The sequence below is a fragment of the Phyllopteryx taeniolatus genome, chromosome 13 (genome assembly GCF_024500385.1).
Source record: "Phyllopteryx taeniolatus isolate TA_2022b chromosome 13, UOR_Ptae_1.2, whole genome shotgun sequence".
NCBI lineage: Eukaryota > Metazoa > Chordata > Actinopteri > Syngnathiformes > Syngnathidae > Phyllopteryx > Phyllopteryx taeniolatus.
In genome coordinates this window covers 20,120,926-20,139,758 of record NC_084514.1, presented here as the reverse complement: position 1 = coordinate 20,139,758, position 18,833 = coordinate 20,120,926, and the positions used below count along the sequence as shown (strand labels likewise).

General features: G+C 43.5%; 1 protein-coding gene and 1 long non-coding RNA gene across 2 annotated transcripts in view; one reads left to right on the top strand and one right to left on the bottom strand.

The window, feature by feature from the left end:
• The first annotated feature begins 3,194 nt into the window (after nucleotides 1–3,194).
• On the top strand, nucleotides 3,195–10,975 carry LOC133487568 (uncharacterized). Its single transcript, XR_009791370.1, has 2 exons — nucleotides 3,195–3,296; nucleotides 10,677–10,975. It is a non-coding gene; the product is annotated as an uncharacterized LOC133487568 (long non-coding RNA).
• A 3,545-nt stretch (nucleotides 10,976–14,520) lies between these two features.
• Nucleotides 14,521–18,833, bottom strand: part of jkamp (jnk1/mapk8 associated membrane protein) — a 27,255-nt gene continuing 22,942 nt past the window's right edge. Inside the window, exons 5-7 of the mRNA XM_061794328.1 lie at nucleotides 17,579–17,760; nucleotides 17,398–17,474; nucleotides 14,521–14,946 (exon numbers count right to left, since the gene is read on the bottom strand). Of these exons, the coding sequence (XP_061650312.1) occupies nucleotides 14,728–14,946; nucleotides 17,398–17,474; nucleotides 17,579–17,760 (478 nt within the window). The 3' untranslated portion in view covers nucleotides 14,521–14,727. The remainder of the gene's footprint in view (nucleotides 14,947–17,397; nucleotides 17,475–17,578; nucleotides 17,761–18,833) is intronic.

Here is an 18,833-nt window from a genome sequence, read left to right as displayed (position 1 = left end):
CACAAGGCTCTGTGAGGAAAGTCAGTGTTATATGCAGTGGATTTTCTTGTGCTGTTAGTCAAATTGATAGCATGGGTCGACTTAGCGTGGGGGTCACGCTGCACAGAAGCCCAAGTTGGAGCGATCCACTCTGGAAATCGGGGAGTTTGAGAAGAATAAAAATCAACCAGAATCAGTATTTTCCAAGTATGTCCAAAAAACACACAAGGAATTTGTCTCCGGTAGTTGGAGCCGCTCTAGTACGACAACAGACAGTCAATTGACAGAGAATACTTTTGAGACAAAGACATTGACAAAAAACAGTCACTGAGCAATAAAGGGTTAAGTTATCTGGTAATGCCGGTACTTTTTTTTTTGACAATTGTGCAAAAGATGCAGAGTCCTTTAGCACTTAGAGCAGTTTGAATGACTAATATTGCAATAGTCCGGTGCAATGACCATTGTGCAAAGGGTGCCGAGACTTCAAGGAGTGTATGCAGTTTAAAGTGACGAGTAGCGCGATAATCTGGGACAATGCAAAAGGATAATGAATTAAATGAATTATACTTGGGAATATACACAATCTTTTCTGTTCCTTCTCCCAGGGTTCGCCTGTCTAGATTTCACACAACCCTTTTTATTTCAACATGCAGGCATTCTATCCTTATAAAAATATATCAGCGGCTCCGTACACAATGAGGAACACTGCTGGCTGGCCACTGAGTGGGTGCACATGTATTGTTCACAATGGGAGAAATCAAAGGCAGTCAAATACAAGAACACTGCACACTAAAAGCTTAGTATTATGTATGAGTAAAGTAAATTACATATCATTAATATAGTCATGGACAAAATATTTGACCCATTCTTAGTTTCTTGTTCATTTTTAGTGCCTGGTGTGACTAAATAGTACATTTGTTTCGACAAATATAATGATGACAACGAACTTAGCCCATAAGAGTTTAATATGAGGTGATATCAAGCGCTAGCAATTTTCAATGGTTTTCTTGGTAATAAGCAAAATCATATTTAATACTACAATTAAGCTTATGTATTATACAGGTAAAATGCATTTAGTGGTACCATACATTAAAACTGAAGAAACAAGCGTGGTGTAATATTTTTCTTTGACTGTAGCGGACACGCCAAGAAAAGATGCCCCCTTGCACTACCACCGCTCCCCGCCCAGGTAGGCATATATAGGGTGGCGAGACGCACCTTCACATGCAGACGCTAAACAAATCAACAGCCATAAACAAGACACAGACATTTGCTTTGCCATGCCGACACCCACGGGCGACGGAACGACACTATGGGTTACATGGGTTCATAAAACAGTCTGTGACTCGACTGAGAGTTAATATTTTAAGAACTTTAGATGAACGCCACTAGTGACTGCATTGCTGCACACTTGAATCCCCCCCCCCCCCTTTCGTCTCCGGCCATAAAAGGTCAGAAAAAGTTTTTTGGGGAGAGAAGTTTTTTCTTTGGTCTCACCCCGACCAATTTGCCGACGACCGGGCCAGGCAGGACGCCCACCTCACTCGAGGTGGCGAGGACACATTGGATGATCCCCGGCTGCAGAGCCTCCTGCAAGCGCTCCAAGCTACCCTGTTTGGGGGCCCGAGCTCAGTCCGAGGGAACAGAGGCGGATGCTCCGAACGTCTTGCAAACAGAGACGTCCTGCCTGGGAATTCGTTGGGCTCCTGTTTTTCTTCCTTTTTCCTTCCTCCCTTCCGTCGAATCCACCTGTTTCCGGTGCGGACCGGGCCGGCCGACCACTCAGGAGCCTGACTCGCCTGCCTCAAACGTGTTCCAGACATGTAAATCCAACACCGCGGTCTACTAAAAGTACAGATTAGTGCATATTTGTGTTTAAATTAACGAGAACAGGAATACTCAGCTATATGCATTCACTACACGCTCATTCTGCTAATCTCATGTCACAAATCCCTTCCTTTGCTAATGTTCGTCTGTACCTTGTTTGTTTTGTGTTTGTCTGTGTTTACTCTGTAGAAACCCCTTTTATTATTAAAGTTTCTATTAACTTTACCACTTGCATTGATTGTGTGTTTGGGTTCGGAACAAAACCTCTGGAAAGTCTAGGACTCAAAGTTCCTAAAGTGTAGTCACCTTCCAAATAAGAGACTGATAACCAGGTTTCACGTCGCTTCGCCTAAATTTTATTCACATAAAAAGCGACATGGTGCCCCTCATATATATATATATATATATATATATATATATCAAATAGTTTGATTTATAAATCTGTAATTTAAAATTACAATAAACCAGAAGTGACGCAGCAACGCTCCCAACTAATCGTTTCCTTCTAAATTAATTACAATTCTCATTTAATACATAATCGCAACATATTGGTGACACGATACTACGTTTTGTCCAAAACCAAGCACACGAAACTCACGATATTTTGCAATAAACCTAGACGGCGGCCGCCATCTTGGCAGGGTCATGTTTACACATGACCTCTGCTATCTAGGTTGGGCTAGTTTGTCTATGTGTGAGCACATTCCATTACCATAGCGACCAAGGTCCAAGCACTTGTTAAAGAGAGAAACGAAGGTTAGCCCTAGTGAAACTAGTGTTGTTGCATTGCAAATGTTATTTGGATATCCGTTTTGTGCGCTGCATGCTTTGAACTGTGGGGAGAGTCCCTATGTAAAGTGCTGTTGAAAAGGCTTCCGGGGATCGCGAACGGGTCACGAATCCTGAGCGTTCTCACGGTCCTCGTCTTTTTCCCGCTGTAGCTCTGGAGTAGCTAACCATACTACCTATATGTCCGTTGTGGCTTTGGGAATTTTATTCTGAGTTTCGCTGTGTAAATAGGAGGTTTGGGAAGTCACTGGTCACGAGAACGTGTTCTATACCGAGAAACCCGTTACACGTCCGTCGAACTCTGATCTAGAGTGCTAGCTCTTTTGTGTGTGGGGAAAAAAAACGTGGCACTCACGACGGTCGCCATTTTCGCTTTGTCTTAAAATCACAAGCCTCTCACTGAACGCCATTTGGTCATTTATAGACTCGAGGCTTCGTAATTAGTCTTCCTTCTTGGAGAGGCGTGACGTCATCGTGACGTTGCCACCTTGGTTTCTTCCTTCGTGGCGTGATCCGTAGCATAAGCTCCGGGTTGTTCTCGAGTGCCCCTCGTGGACGTTCATCAGAATCAGAATCATCTTTATTTGCCAAGTATGTCCAAAAAACACACAAGGAATTTGTCTCCGGTAGTTAGAGCCGCTCATGCAACATCCGGCTGTGTGACTGGAAGCTTTTGCTGACGAGCGCCACTCAAGCCGCAAGTAAGCCATTACCGATCGAGTGCTAAGGCATCGTGTTCATCTTCGGTCGTTGCTTACGAAACAATAAATGTGGGCTTTTATAATAAGCACCGCCGTGTGCTTTTTGTGTGCTGGTAAGCTTCCGTTGCGTGCTGCTCCGCCCACCGCGTAGCCTGGAGTCACATGTTGCCGAGGCAACCGAACAACCCCCGAGAGCTTGACTCGATTCACGATTGTTAGAAAGAACGTTTTCAAGTTAAAAGCCTCAGTTTTCGAAACGCCGACGCCGCGATCGTTCATTAACGCTTTATGCCTGGTATTTTTAATCAGTTTTGGGATTTACAACGTGAGACGCTAACGAGTTTCACCACCGGAAAGCGTCGGGACTGCTATACAGCAACACCGCCACCTTCCGCCAGTAAACGTGCACAACACCTTCTGACGAATTATACTGACAACCGCTTAAAGTAACCACAGTTAATTAACGGACTTTTTTGTGTGTTTTAATCTCTCTGGGTTTTAATTATTTTTATTTTTTTTAAAAGGAAAACTTGAGTTGATTTAAATTTTTCCCCAAAAAATATTTTGGGGAAATGTTTTTTTTTTAATTACTATTTATTTATTTCTCCATTATTAGTTTTTAAATTTTTGTTTTTGTGTTTTTAAATTAATTATTTTTGGAATTTCCTTTTTGAAAAAAAAATACATTTTAGTTTCTGACTTTTTCTTTCTTTGAATCACTTGTTTTTGATGCCTCTTCACTTGGGCAAAAAAACACACCCGTACTAGCCATACAAGCAATCAATTAATTCACAAATCTAATAAGTACATTTGACTTTTAGTCAATAAGCTGATTCGTCCACTCTACCAAGTCCTTCGCAACTATTTTAAATCACCAATTAAATTGTCAACTCTCACGCAGCTATTTAATTCAATCAAATGCATTTTGTGCGCATCGCTTGACGATGTCAACACTTTTGTGCTACTTGATCACGGCGTCTATGCACATTCTCAACACCTTTAATGTACATTATAAACCCTCATACCATAAATTTGTGAATGCAATTTAAGTGTTTGACACAGAAGTACATCGCCTATAGTGTGCCTCTATTCCAAACTAGACTCACTGCTCAAACGACCCTACATTGCAAACAAGTTAGTTGCGTACCGAGTACAAGCTACTGCACACGCAACGCAAATAATGGCGGAACTTCCAGAAAGTCCCAGTCAATACGACAACCTTGACACACTGGAAGAGCTCGTCAGCAATTTAACCAGGGACTTTGTCCCGGGCTATGCAGAGTCCGTCAAAAATGCTGGCCTTGAAGTCCTCAATGATAACATTGCACAACTTATGAGTGACACCGAGAACAAAACCTTAAAAGATAAAAATTTCGCTCGAACGCTGGACTGCATGGTGCTGAACTCGGTGGCCCAACTCAAATGGAGCGACCGCAAGGATGCTCTGGTGAAACGCAGACTGGAAGCTGAACAGCATAAATAAGTCCATTTGACTGCACAATTAAAAGACACCACCGCATGCTTAAACTTGGCTGAAGCCCGCCTCCTTGACGTTGAAATGCAATACGATGATGCGGAGGCCCAGATAGCCCACCTCACTGCTGCAGCTGAGGCTGCACAGTTGCCATCAAAAGACAGCAGCGAATTAAACTATGATGATGATAAACCAACCCAAGACCCTACCTCAAGCGAATTAACTTCTGGACGTCAGCATAACCAACTACAAGACGCTTATGCCGAGATTGCCCACTTAAAAGCTAAATTGGTAGAATTATCCGACCGAACGTCTAATGACCAAGTGCTTGAATTACGGGCCGAACATCAGCGAGAAACTATTCTGCTGCGTCAAGCTTCCGGTGACATTCAGCGGCTCACCGAACACACCGACACACTCAAAGCTGAACGCTCCAAAGAGATGGAACATTCCTACGGCTCAAGACACAGATGGTAATCCGGGAGACGGAGCTGTCCCGCCTCCAGCAACAGCTCCGGGACCAAGAGGATGAGTTATAGTCCATGTCAGGCATGAGTGACATAATTGTAGCTCATGTTCGATAGCTGTCCAACGACGCTCATCCCAGTGCTCTGGACCCTGCTATAGACAGCGTGGGGCCCTCCCTCGCCAGAAGTGTCACACAGCCCTACAAAACATCTCCAGCCTTTGGGCCGGAACCCACCTTCAGGGGGCGCCATGTGGCCTCCTCATGGGTGACAGCCCCACCAGTCGCAGCTCACCTCTTCGACTCACCCACGACTCTCCCTCCACCCAGTGCTGCTCCAGGTATGACTCTAAGAGACTTAGACAAAGTGGCGCGCAACATTCCGAGGTTTGAACCTAAGCCAAACGGGTCACACGACACAGCCGCGTACCTTAGAGACCTCAAATTTCACCTAAAACGATTCCCTTCTGCTACTACGGACGACAGACTGTACCTTATCAAAGTTACATCTAGCCGAGAAGTCAGTAGATTAATTGAACGACAACTGCTGGCCGATTACCCGGCCCTCTGCCAAGCATTGTCTCAAGAATTTGATGACCCAGAGGCTTATCTGCAGCCCTCACAGTTAAACAAGGGAGACTTGAGACACCCCAATCTTATTACTGCCGGCTGCGTAAAGCGTACTTTGAAAATTAAAATGAGGCGAATATGGAGGAGGCCAAAAATTTCAAAACACTGTTTGTCGAAAACCTACATCCAACCACCAGCTGGGCGTAGCAGCGTGCCCGCGCACACTGTCCAACTGCGTGAACTGGCCTCGAAGGGTTTTGCTAAACAAAACACCCTCCCCTTAAGGCACAAGACTCAGGCGTCTTCTTTACAAACGGACCACCACAGATGGAATTAGGGGGCACTACGTGCAACACGCGTGACTGACACACCACGTTCTGGCGATGTTAAACCTGACAATCAAAAGACGTCGTTTAACCCATACAACCAATCTCGGCCCGCATACAACAATAGTCCTCGTGACCAACAACGCCAATTCAACAACAAAATCATGGAATGACCGCAGCTCTAATTCGCGCCAAACTTACATGTAAAAACAGCGTACACGTAACGACCAGCGTAAATCGGATTCGTCCAACCGAGACCCTAAAACGACAAGTGACAACTGGGAAAAGGGCTCCCGAACCAACAGCTCCCAAAGGTAATTTAGTGCCGTGTCAGAAGAATTACTTGAGGTGCTCCGCAGCCTGTCCAAAGACAAAAAGCGGGACCCATCATTATGACGAGGCCGGACTGAGTCGAACAGGGCCACAGAGGACGCAATAGGTCAACCAGGTAACCCAAGTTGTTCCTCTACTGAAACCCTCTTCGACGACATCGCCTCGCCATAACCTTATCGAGACCCAGACGAGGCCCCTGACTCGCTTGACACCACGCTACTAAATAATGTTCTGCCATTCCGGCAGCTTTTGGGTGAACTAACCGCTAAAGGTACTTCCCGAAAGTTCTATTTATCCTTTACGCTTGAGCACGAACTTGTCCGAGAAGCTCTGACTGACCCTGCAGCAGACATCACAGTTATGTCCCACGCTGTGTTCAATCAACTTCTGACATTGCTACAAGCCAGTGGACGCGACCTTCAGCTGCAACGCTGTAACTATCCGTGCATTTTCAGTGACTAATATCGAGCTAAACACCGTAACTATGCTCCACTGGACAATTGGCCCCATGACGTTAGTCCACCCGGTCTACGTGTCTCCAATTGAAACCGTCCCCCTGGTCCTCGGCGAAGACCTACTCTGCCGATTCGAGCCACTAATCAATTACAAAAATCTTCAGCTGTGGGCGCAGGTGGAATAGGCATTACCACCACCAACTCAGGAACTGTCCTCAGGCCGGTGCCTGGGGTGGGACCACTCGGAGGACGGCGACCTGTCAGGCCGCACTCCTTCAAGTAGCGACACCGCCGAGTCGCCTGTAGCCACCTCGCCACCGCTGAACCGACTTAGAGAACTTGACACGTTTCTCTGCCATCTTGTCCAACCACCGCACAAAGAGCGCTACGGCCCCAACATTGCTGGTGGAATTAATTTGCATGACTGCCCAACAGACGACGTCCTCTTGGCCTTGTGGGCTGTCAAATCGGCAATCTCTCAGGCACTGTTTGACAACCTACGACATAAGCATCCTGACCTTCAATTAATCCTGAAAACCTTTCGCTTTCCCGTTAACACCGTGCCACCATCTGCCGTCACTGCAGTGGGCGTATGCACCCTGAACCTGCAATGGAACCATCGTTCGTTAACTCACTACTTCCTAGTAGTCCTCAATTTTCCGCATAAAACTTATGTTGGCGCGGATGTACTTGTCCGACTGGCTGTTCAAGTGGACACTATTAACAATGTTTTGTGGTTGCATGCTAATGGCGGCTGCGCCAACCGCGTTGTTCAACCGTTAAACCTTAAATTGGGACAAACCATCCCCAACGCTTGCGAAGTTTTGTGCGAAGACAAAGTTATAGTAAAAGCGTCAACTATCAACTTCCTTATTCAACTGGTCGCCCGCGCTAACCAAGCAGTAACCGGTCCACATGCATTCTTTCAGCCTTCGCCGGAGTTTAATGACCTGGGTTTGTCGCTGCATGCCACACCCCTCCTAGACGCTTCCCGAACAACCGTGCTGCTGATTCACAACCACACACGGAACGACATTCACATCCCCAGATCCACTAGGACATGAAACTCCCGTTGATATTGATGGCCACTACTCTCCTTTCATACCTGCATGTGTAGTCTGCTTATTTTGGAGTGTATCATATTTTCCGCAGCATAAGGTGCACTTAAAAGCCTTTAATTTTCTCAAAAATCGACGGTGCGCCTTTTAACCCGGTGTGCCTTATGTCTGCACTGAATTTCAAAATCTGTAAAAATGTTGTGCAATTTTCGTCAGCGCTCCGCTTCATTGACTGCCGGACCATTTCCCGCCGACATAGGGACGTAATAGGTACACTACGTACGCTGGCAGCGATAAACCAATTAGAGAACATTACGTAACGCTACGTACAGTACATACGCATACCTCCGCCACGCCTCCGGTAGGTATGCTGTACTACCGGTATGCTGCTAAACAACATTTGTTTGGCTAAGGACCCCCGAACATGGCATCAGCGAAGAGACATGCTTACGAGGCACAATTCAAACTACAGGCTATCAGTTATGTGGTTGTAAATGGGAATAGAGCAGCTGCGAGAGAAATCAAAATCAAGCATAAGAACACCCAGGAAAAGCGTCTCTACAGTCACCATTCGACTGATATATAATAATGATAGCACAAGACTTGAAGATCGAACACTTTCAAGGAGGTCCGTCTTGGTGCTTTTGTTTTATGAAAAGGCGCCATCTCGCAGTCCGCGCAAGGACTTCCGTGGTGCAGCCATTGCCAGCGAATTCCAACCGCTGGACATTGGTGTAAACAGGGCGTTCAAAGTGAAGTTTGCAGCGGCGTGGGAGCGATGGATGAGAGATGGCGAACACACCTTTACTAAGACTGGGAGGGAGCGCCAGGCGAGTTACGCCACCACATGTGGATTGTGGAATTGCTGGGCTAAGGTATCTGATTTGACCGTTGTCTGAGCTTTCGCAAAATCCGGCATCATTGCTGAACAGCCACCCGGCAACGAGACTGACTCCGACAAGTACAAGAGAGAACCCGGCATGTTTGATGGCGAGATTGTCCAGCTGTTGAATTCAGATACAGAAGATGAGGACTTCGATGGATTTGTGACAAAAGATTGATAAAAAAATAATGAGTGTATTTTTAAATACGTAGTAGTATAAAGTTCAACCAAACTCACTCACAAAAATAATACGGTGCGCCTTATGTATGGCTTAAGTACAGAAATAGACCCCGTAATTGAGACTAATTATATCTCTCAGTGCTCGTCTTACAGTGGCTTAAATTCGTATTCAATACCCCTTTAAGTTTTTCACATTTTGCCACTTAACAACCACAAATTTAATTTAGATTTTATGTGATCAACCAACTAAAAGTAGCAAAGAATTTTAAAGTGGAATTGAAATTTTAAAACATTTTAAGCAAGTGAAAATCTGAAAAATGTAGTGTACGTTTGTATTCAGCCCCTTGTGACAATACTTTGCAGAGCCACCTTTCGCTGCAATTACAGCAGTCTTTTGGGTTACTATGGTTCAACCAACTATGCACATCCAGACTAGGCTTTACACGATCAGCGAGTTTAAAAAAAACGATAACCGATCACCGATCTGATCACAAGATGGAGGAATGTGTCTATTTAAATGACCTGTTCATTTACTGTATATACTTGTGTACTTAATTGCTCCAAAAATTATATTTACAAGAAATAATGTATCTTTGTTCCTCTATTTATGCCAGTGAGGCATAGTGAAGAACAAATGAATGGTCTTCTATTGGCAGGAAGTAAATACAGTAATTAATGCATCCACTTTTTGTGACGTTTTTGTTTGTTGGTGTGCCGTGAGATTTTTCAATAGTAAAATATGTTCCTTGGCTCCATAGAGGTTGGAAATCACTGCTCTAGTCAGATCGTATATTCTAATCAGTCAGGTCAAAACAACATTACCTGGCAGAAATAATGGGTGCTGACTTACTTTAATTAAATTACTTTATTTTTAATTAAATTACACCCACACCGAAACTTTAGAGCATGATTCGACAGAACGGCGGCATGTTTACGTCCAACGGTTCGTGCTACCGCTAGCTTGCTAGGCTACATAAAAAAAATTTTGCCTGCTTGTGAGCCGTATCGTATTAAATGTACATGAACATACCTCAAGCAAGCCTTAAACGAACATCCTCTCCTGTCCTGAGCACCGGTGACCACCAACACACGTTTTCCCCCATTTTGTCCTTATAATACTATCGGCTCGCTCCACTCTTGTTGTCGTCGCCACGGTAACGAGTGTATCGGTCGCATTTGAGTTGAAAGTGTTAACTAAAGCCCAATGATCGTAAAAAAACGGGATGCGGAATACAAGATTTTTTGCAGTCGTCTGAATCGTGAAAGAGCAAATTTGTCTTGTTGTCTGATCCGGGCATTAGGTGTTGTCTGTCTCCGACATGTTGTCTGTTCCACACCGCCGAGGTTTTTTTTTTTTTTTTTTTTTTAAATAACTTCTTTGGGCGTCAGATATTTACAGTACTACGTCAAAAGACACGCGACAAGGCTAAAAATAAAACAGCTTTTGGATTCAAATATACTGTGCAGGCGGGGACGCGGTGTTAATGTCTTTTGCGGAGTGGATCGGAGAATTATGACATTGAAGCCGATCAGCATAAAATGCTAAATATCGGCCGATGGCGATCAGCCCGATCAAATCGGTGTAAAGTCTAATCCAGACACTGACATTTATGCCTATTCTTCTTTTCAAAACAGCTCAAGCTCAGATAGATTGGTTGGAGAGCGTCTGTGAACAAAGGTTTTCAAGAATGGACACAGATGCTCGATGGGATTTAGGTCTGGACGTTGACTGGGCCATTCAAGTGAATATTTTTTGGTCTAAACCAGTGGTTCTTAACCTTGTTGGAGGTACGGAACCCCGCAAGTTTCTTGCTAAAATCATTTAAGTACATTTTGTCCATATTAATGTACACACAGCAACCCATATTGACAGAAAAAAAACTGTATTGTTGATTTTTTTGCAGATTTATTAAAAAAGAAAAAGTGAAATATCACACAGCCATAAGTATTCAGACCCTTTGTTGTGACACTCATATTTAACTCGGGTACAGTTCATTTCTTCTGACCATCCTTGTGATGGTTCTACACCATCATTGGAGCCCAGCTGTGTTTGATTATACTGATTGGACTTGATTAGGAAAGCCTATGAAGTCTATAAAAGACCTTACAGCTCAGAGTGCATGTCAGAGCAAATGAGAATTATGAGGTCAAAGGAACTGCCTGAAGACCTCGGAGACAATTGTGGCAAGGCACAGATCTGGCCAAGGTTACAAAAAAATTCTGCTGCACTGAAGGGTCCTAAGAGCACAGTGGCCTCCATAATCCTTAAATGGAAGACGTTTGGGACTACCAGAACCCTTCCTAGCACTGGCCGTCCGGCCAAACTGAGCAATCGGGGGGAGAAGAGCCTTGGTGAGAGAGGTAAAGAAGAACCCAAAGATCATTGTTGCTGATCTCCAGAAATGCAGTCGGGAGATGGGAGAAAGTTCTAGACCACAGGTGTCAAACTTGTGGTCGGGGGCCAGATCCGGCACGCCACGTCATTTTATGTGGCCCGCGAGAGTGTGCATCAACTTTGTGTTTCTTGCTAAAATAGTGTGGGGAGAATACTTCGAAGACCTCCTCAATTCTACCGACACGCCTTCCCATGAGGAAGCAGAGTCTGGGGTCTCTGAGGCGGACTCTCCTATCTCTGGGGTTGAGGTCACTGAGGTGGTTAATAAGCTCCTCGATGGCAAGGCCCCGGGGGTGGATGAGATTCGCCCGGAGCCCTAAAGGCTCTGGATGTTGTGGAGCTGTCTTGGTTGACAGGCCTCTGCAACACTGTGTGGACATCAGGGACAGTGTCTCTGGATTGGCAGACTGGGGTGGTGGTCCCCCTTTTTACAACCCCAATTCCAATGAAGTTGGGACGTTGTGTTAAACATAAATAAAAACAGAATACAATGATTTGCAAATCACGTTCAACCTATATTTAATTGAATACACTACAAAGACAAGATATTTAATGTACAAACTGATGAACTTTATTGTTTTTAGCAAATAGTCAGTCTAGTACCCGCACTCTTTTACTACGAAGCCACGCTGTTGTAACATGCAGAATGTGGTTTGTCATTGTCTTGCTGAAATAAGCAGGGGCGTCCATGAAAAAGACGGTGCTTGGATGGCAGCATATCTTTCTCCAAAACCTGTATGTACCTTTCAGCATTAATGGTGCCTTCACAGATGTGTAAGTTACCCATGCCATTGCCACTAACACAGCCTCATACCATCACAGATGCTGGCTTTTGAACTTTGCGTGCATAACAGTCCGGATGGTTCTTTTCCTCTTTGGCCTCGAGGACATGACGTCCACAATTTCCAAAAAGAATTTGAAATGTGCACTCGTCCGACCACAGAACACATTTCCACTTTGCATCAGTCCATCTTAGAAGAGCTTGGGCCCAGAGAAGCCGGCAGCGTTTCTGGGTGTTGTTGATAAATGGCTTTTGCTTTGGATAGTAGAGTTTCAAGTTGCATTTACGGATGTAGCGATGAACTGTATTTACTGACATTGGTTTTCTGAAGTGTTCCTGAGCCCATGTGGTGATATCCTTTACACGTTGATGTCGGTTTTTGATGCCTGAGCGATCGAAGGTCACGGGCATTCAATGTTGGTTTTTGGCCTTGCCGCTTACATGCAGTGATTTCTCCAGATTCTCTGAACCTTTTGATGATATGGGCCATAGATGATGAAATCCCTAAATTCCTTGCAATTGTACATTGAGGAACATTGTCCTTAAACTGTTCGACTATTTTCTCACACACTTGTTCACAAAGAGGTGAACTTCGCCCCACCATTGCTTGTGAATGACTGAGCAATTCAGCGAAGCTCCTTTTATACCCAATCATGGCACCCACCTGTTCCCAATTAGCCAGTTCACCTATGGGATGTTCCAAACAGGTGTTTGATGAGCATTCCTCAACTTTCTCAGTCTTTTTTGCCACCTGTCCCAGCTTTTTTGGAACATGTTGCAGCCATAAAATTCTAAGTTAATGATTATTTACTAAAAACAATAAAGTTGATCAGTTTGAACATTAAAAATGTTGTCTTTGTAGTGTATTCAATTAAATATAGGTTGAACATGATTTGCAAATCATTGTATTCTGTTTTTATTTATGTTTAACATTACGTCCTAACTTCATTGGAATTGGGGTTGTAAAAAGGGGGACCAGAGGGTGTGTTCCAACTACAGGGGGATCACACGCCTCAGCCTCCCTGGTAAGGTCTATTCAGGGGTGCTGGAGAGGAGGATCCGTCGGGAAGTCGAATCTCAGATTCAGGAGGAGCAGTGTGGTTTTCATCCTGGCCGTAGAATATTGGACCAGCTCTACACCCTGGGCAGGGTCCTCGAGGGTGCATGGGAGTTCGCCCAACCAGTCTACATGTGTTTTGTGGACTTGGAGAAGGCGTTCGACCGTGTCCCTCGGGGAGTCCTATGGGAGGTGCTTCGGGAGTAGGGGTAACAAACCTCCTGATATTGGGTGTTCGGTCCCTGTATGACGAGTGTCAGTGTTTGGTCCTTATTGCTGGCACTAAGTCGGACACATTTCCAGTGAGGGTTGGACGCAAAAGCTGCCCTTTTTCACCGATTTTGTTTATAACCTTTATGGAAAGAATTTCTAGGCGCAGCCGAGGCTTAGATGGGTCGGGTTTGGTGGCCTCAGTATTGCATCTTTGCTTTTTGCAGATGATGTGGTTCTGTTGGCTTCATCAAGCTCTCACTTGGAGCGGTTCGCAGCAGTGTGTGAAGTGGCTGGGATGAAAATCAGCACCTCCAAATCTGAGACCATGGTCCTCAGTCGGACAAAGGTGGAGTGCCCACTCCGGGTCGAGGATGAGATCCTGCCCCAAGAGAGGAGTGCAAGTATCTGGGGTCTTGTTCACGAGTGAGGGAAGAATGGAACGGCTGGTGCAGCATCTGCAGTGATGGAGACTTTGTATCGGTCCGTTATGGTGAAGAAGGAGCTAAGCCGAAAGGCGAAGCTCTCAATTTACCCGTCGATCTACGTTCTTACCGTCGCCTATGGTCACGAGCTATGGGTCGTGATCGAAAGAACAAGATCCCGGATACAAACGGCTGAAATGAGTTTCCTCCGCTCTCCCTTAGCGATATGGAGAGGAGCACGGTCATCCGGGAGGGGCTCAGAGAAAAGCTGCTGTTCCTCCATATTGAGAGGAGCCAGATGAGGTGGCTCGGGCATCTGATTAGGATGGACGCCTCCCTGGTGAGGTGTTCCAGGCACGTCCCACCGGGAGGAGACCCAGGACACGACCCAGGACACGCTGGAGAGACATCTCTCGGCTGGCCTGGGAACGCCTCGGGATCTCCTTGGGTTAGGGTTAGCACAATTATGTGCTGTGTGTTGGTCTGTCATAAAATTTCAACAAAATACAATACAAGTTTGTGATTGTAAGGTCACAAAATGTGAAACAGTTCAAGGGTTATGAATACTTTTTCAAGGTAATATGTATAGTCAAAGGCAAGTACAGACAATATTGACTTCATATACACTTTAGTTAACTCACATATTTCGGTGACTGTTGTACCCTTACAGACGAGACATGCATGACAGTGATCATCTTGTTTGTCCACAGACATATATGCTTACAAATCTTTACTCGTGTAGAACAACTGACATGACATTTCCACGGTGTAAAAGGCTATTAATTTACAAATGGTTGCTAGAAATATTATTTGAAGGTTCAGTGTCCATTGCTGCCCTCTGACAGGATGCGGCTTGGCTCTGTGAACTTAGCAGTAGCAATGTAGAACATGGCGGGACCAGGTACAAGAGCCAACAGTGGCAGATCCTGCTCCAGCTTGTCCAGGCGTGAAATAGAGATGATGCCATATGCATGGAGCAACCAGTGACTGAACAGAACGACCAGGCGTTTCTTCTTAGCAGCCAGGTTCTTAAAGGACTGTTTGGAGAGTGGCAGAACACAAAGGTTAGAAGGAAATAGGCTGGCGTTAGAAACCCTGAAAGGCTAAATTATACTGAAAAGCTCACTGAAAAATGTCACTTTTTTTTTAGGTTGAAACAAACTGCATTGTTTTTAGGAGAAATTACTTCCATGCATATTTCCAAATAAGCAATTAGTTAGTTTAATAAAATTATAGAAATTGCTTATTACTGTACAATACATTCGTCAAGTGGTTATTGAAAACATAAAGCCATGTGACCAAAACCTGAAAACAGGTTAGCAGACTTTGTATGCTGCGATAACTAGCATGACTACAGGCTGATGCCGTGATGGCTTGAACACGAACTTGCTAAAATTGTTTTCTTTTAAGGCTGGTGTCTTTAGGCAAAAGTTAAATACATGTAAATATTTTATTTATTGATATATGATATACAGTGCCATGAAAAAGTATTGGACCCCTTCTCAAATTCTTACATTTTTGCAGTTTCCTCACTTTAATGTTCAAGATCAAACAAATGTATATATCAGACAAATATCACCCAAGTGAACTTAAAATGCTGTTTATAAATGGTGATTTCATTTATTTAGGGGGAAAAAAACTATTCAGAATTACCCGGCCCTGTGTGAAAAAGTAATTATACCCCTTGTTAAATAATGAATTAATTGTGGCTAATTAAAATATTTGGTTAATTTTCACTGATCACACCCAAACCTGATGACCTCCAGACCTGTTAAATCAAGAAATACTTAAAAAGAACCTGTCCCGACAAAATCAAGACGGACAAAATATCTAAAAAAGGTGCAACAAAATGACAAGATCCAAAGAAATTCCAGAACAGTCGAGAAATAAAGTAATTGACATCAGTCTAGAAAGGGTTATAAAAGCCATTTCAAATGTTTTCGGATTCCAGTGAACCATAGGGAGAGCCATTATAATCACATGAGAAAATATGGAACAGTGGTAAACTTCCCAGGAGTGGCCAGCCTACAAAGATTATCCCAAGAGAACAGCAATGACAGCATCCAGGAGGCCAAAAAGGAACTCAGGACAACCTCTAAAGACCTGAAGGCCTCCCTTGCCTTAGTTAAGGACTTCCAGAGTTCCAAGGCGAAAACCACTGCTGACCAAAAAGAACAAAGGCTAGTCTTTCTTTGAAAAAAACAACATCATCTGAATGATTCTCAAGACTTCTGAGAGAATATTATATTGACTGACGAGAGGAAAGTTGAGGTTTTTTGAAGGTGTGTGTCTCGTTACATCTGGCATAAATGTAGCACAGCGTTTTAGAAAAAGAACATCATACTAACAGTCAAACATGGTGGTGGTAGTGTGATGGTATTGAGCCGCTTTTCTCCTTCAAGACTTGGACAACTTGCTGTTATTGATGGAACCATGTATTCTGCTCATTAACAGAAAATCCTGAAGGAGACCGTTTGGCCATCAGTTTGTGACCTCAAGCTGAAGCGCCTCTGCAGCAGGATAACAGTCCAAAACACACCAGCATGTCAACTTCTGAATGGCTGAAAAAAAAACGGTTTTGGAGTAGCCTTGTCAAAGTCGAGACTTGCACATGATTGAAATGAAGTGGCATGACCTTAAAAAGGCCATTCACGCTCAAAATCCAATTTTTTTCTTGAATTCAACCACAAATAAATGAAATTGCCATTTAATAACAGCACTTTAAGTTAACTTGGGTTATATTTGTCTGATATTTACATTTGTTTGATGACCTTAAAGTGGGGAAACGATGCAAAAATGTAAGAATTTCAGAAGGGGGCCAATACTTTTTCATGGAACTGTATGTATACATGAACAAAGCTTAAACATCCAATATGTTCATCTTTGTTAGCTCTTGAAGACATCTTGTGTAAAAGAAAAAAAAAAAAGACAGTGCAGACGTTTAATATTTCTACAGTTGTTTCGTCCCGGTCTCCTGCCATAGGACTCCACCAGTCATCTGAACCTGAAGGAAGTGCTTTGACCTATTTTGCTGAATACATTGGTTGGTTGTGCATAACCCCTATTCAGAGAGGCAAATGATGGTCACACCAGATACTAACTGTTTGTCAGACCCCCCAGATCCCCACAATAAAGCAAAACTGCACATTTCAGAGTGGCCTTTTATGTGGCCAGCCTAAGGCACACCTGTGCAATAATCCTGCTGTTTTATCAGCATCTTGATATGCCACACCTGTGAGGTGGGATGGATTATCTCGACAAAGGTGAAATGCTCACTAACAGATTGAGACAGATTTGTGGGAAATGGCCTTTTGTGTATGTAGAAAAAGTTTTAGATATTTGAGTCCAGCTCACGACAAATGGGAGCAAAAACAAAAGTGTTGCGTTTATATTTTTGTTCAATGTGTGTGTGTGTGTGTGTGTGTATGTGTGTATATATATAATACAGTATGTCTCTTTTAAATAACAAAACATAGGAACAGTCTTACCTGTATCTCAGTGGCAGACATGTACACAGCCAGAGTGACCAGAGACAGAACAAGTATTATGTAGGGAAACGCATAATCTGAAACAAACAAATGTTCAAGTAATACAACAACGTCAGAGAACATGATTGGAGTGATGGTCAAAATCATCTGAGGAGAAACTGAAGCAGAGAGCCATACTCACAGAGCAGTCCTCCACCAACAGCCTGAAGCACTGTGAGGATGGGGAAGAAGTACAGAGCAGCATAGATGCTCTTAAATCGATCTGATTTGCCCAGACCGCATGCTATCTTTTTAACCAACAGAGGGCGCAGCAGCATCATCAGCACCAAGCAGAAGGCATAATAGATTAACACAATGGTATAACTGAGGAAGAGAAGAATTGAGAATAAACATTTTACTCATTTGTTCTTTGCAAATTGAGGAAATGACATCCACTGACACATTTTTTCCTCATACTTCCAGTAGAGATTTAGTGTTTCCATCACTGTTGCAGGGGTGTCAAACAAAATTTTGTTGTGGGCCGCTTCATAGTTATGGTTTTCCTCAGAGGGGTACTTTGACTAAAACCATATAAATGTATAATCATCTCATATTATTAGAAATAAACTAATTGATGGATAATTACTTTTAAAAATCAGAAGTGAATGAAAACTGTTGACCTATGATGAATTTTATTTTAAAAGGGGGACTGGAAACAAAAGCTTTGTATTCTCAATGTTATTAAAAGTGAAGACAATTTGCAATTTTGGTATTTTAGGAATAAACATGAAGTCAACGCATATTAAAAGAGGTGGTGGGCCGGATCTGGCCCCCAGGCCTTGAGTTTGACACCTTGGTTTACAAGACTACCCAGGAATTGATAGAACAATTTCAATTTTTAGCATAGGCCAAGAACCCATTTCATTTTGCAGTGGCTAATAATAAATTTCACAGTATCAGGGTATTACAGTTATAGCTCTAAAATATATTATATTTGAAATGTCTGGGTAGATAAACATTTTCTAAATAATGCGCTCCATAGGTACATTGGTAAGCATAAAAATATTTTTTTTTTTTCCAAATAACATTTGTGAATGTACTCCAAAATGAGGAGATCTCTGCTTTTTCCATTTTGTGAAGTAACGTCTGAGCAGAAACGAACCAATGTTAGCCATGCTAGTTATCAGCCTCGACAATGAGTCAAGAGTATTCATTTCACCAATTGTAGGCACGATACGTCTTGTAGCTGGTTGAAAATGTTAATTCCAAGACAGTGTTATTGCAATGTATTGAATACCTAGAATTTGCTGAAGAGTGATGGGTGGCACTCTCGTGTGTTATCGTATTAGAAGTATTGCCTCCTATAGTACCCACTTTACATATTTCCCTGTCAGGCCACGGTAACCAAAGAAATTCGCAAATGAGATGACTTTTTCAACAAGGGGAAATTGTCGGGC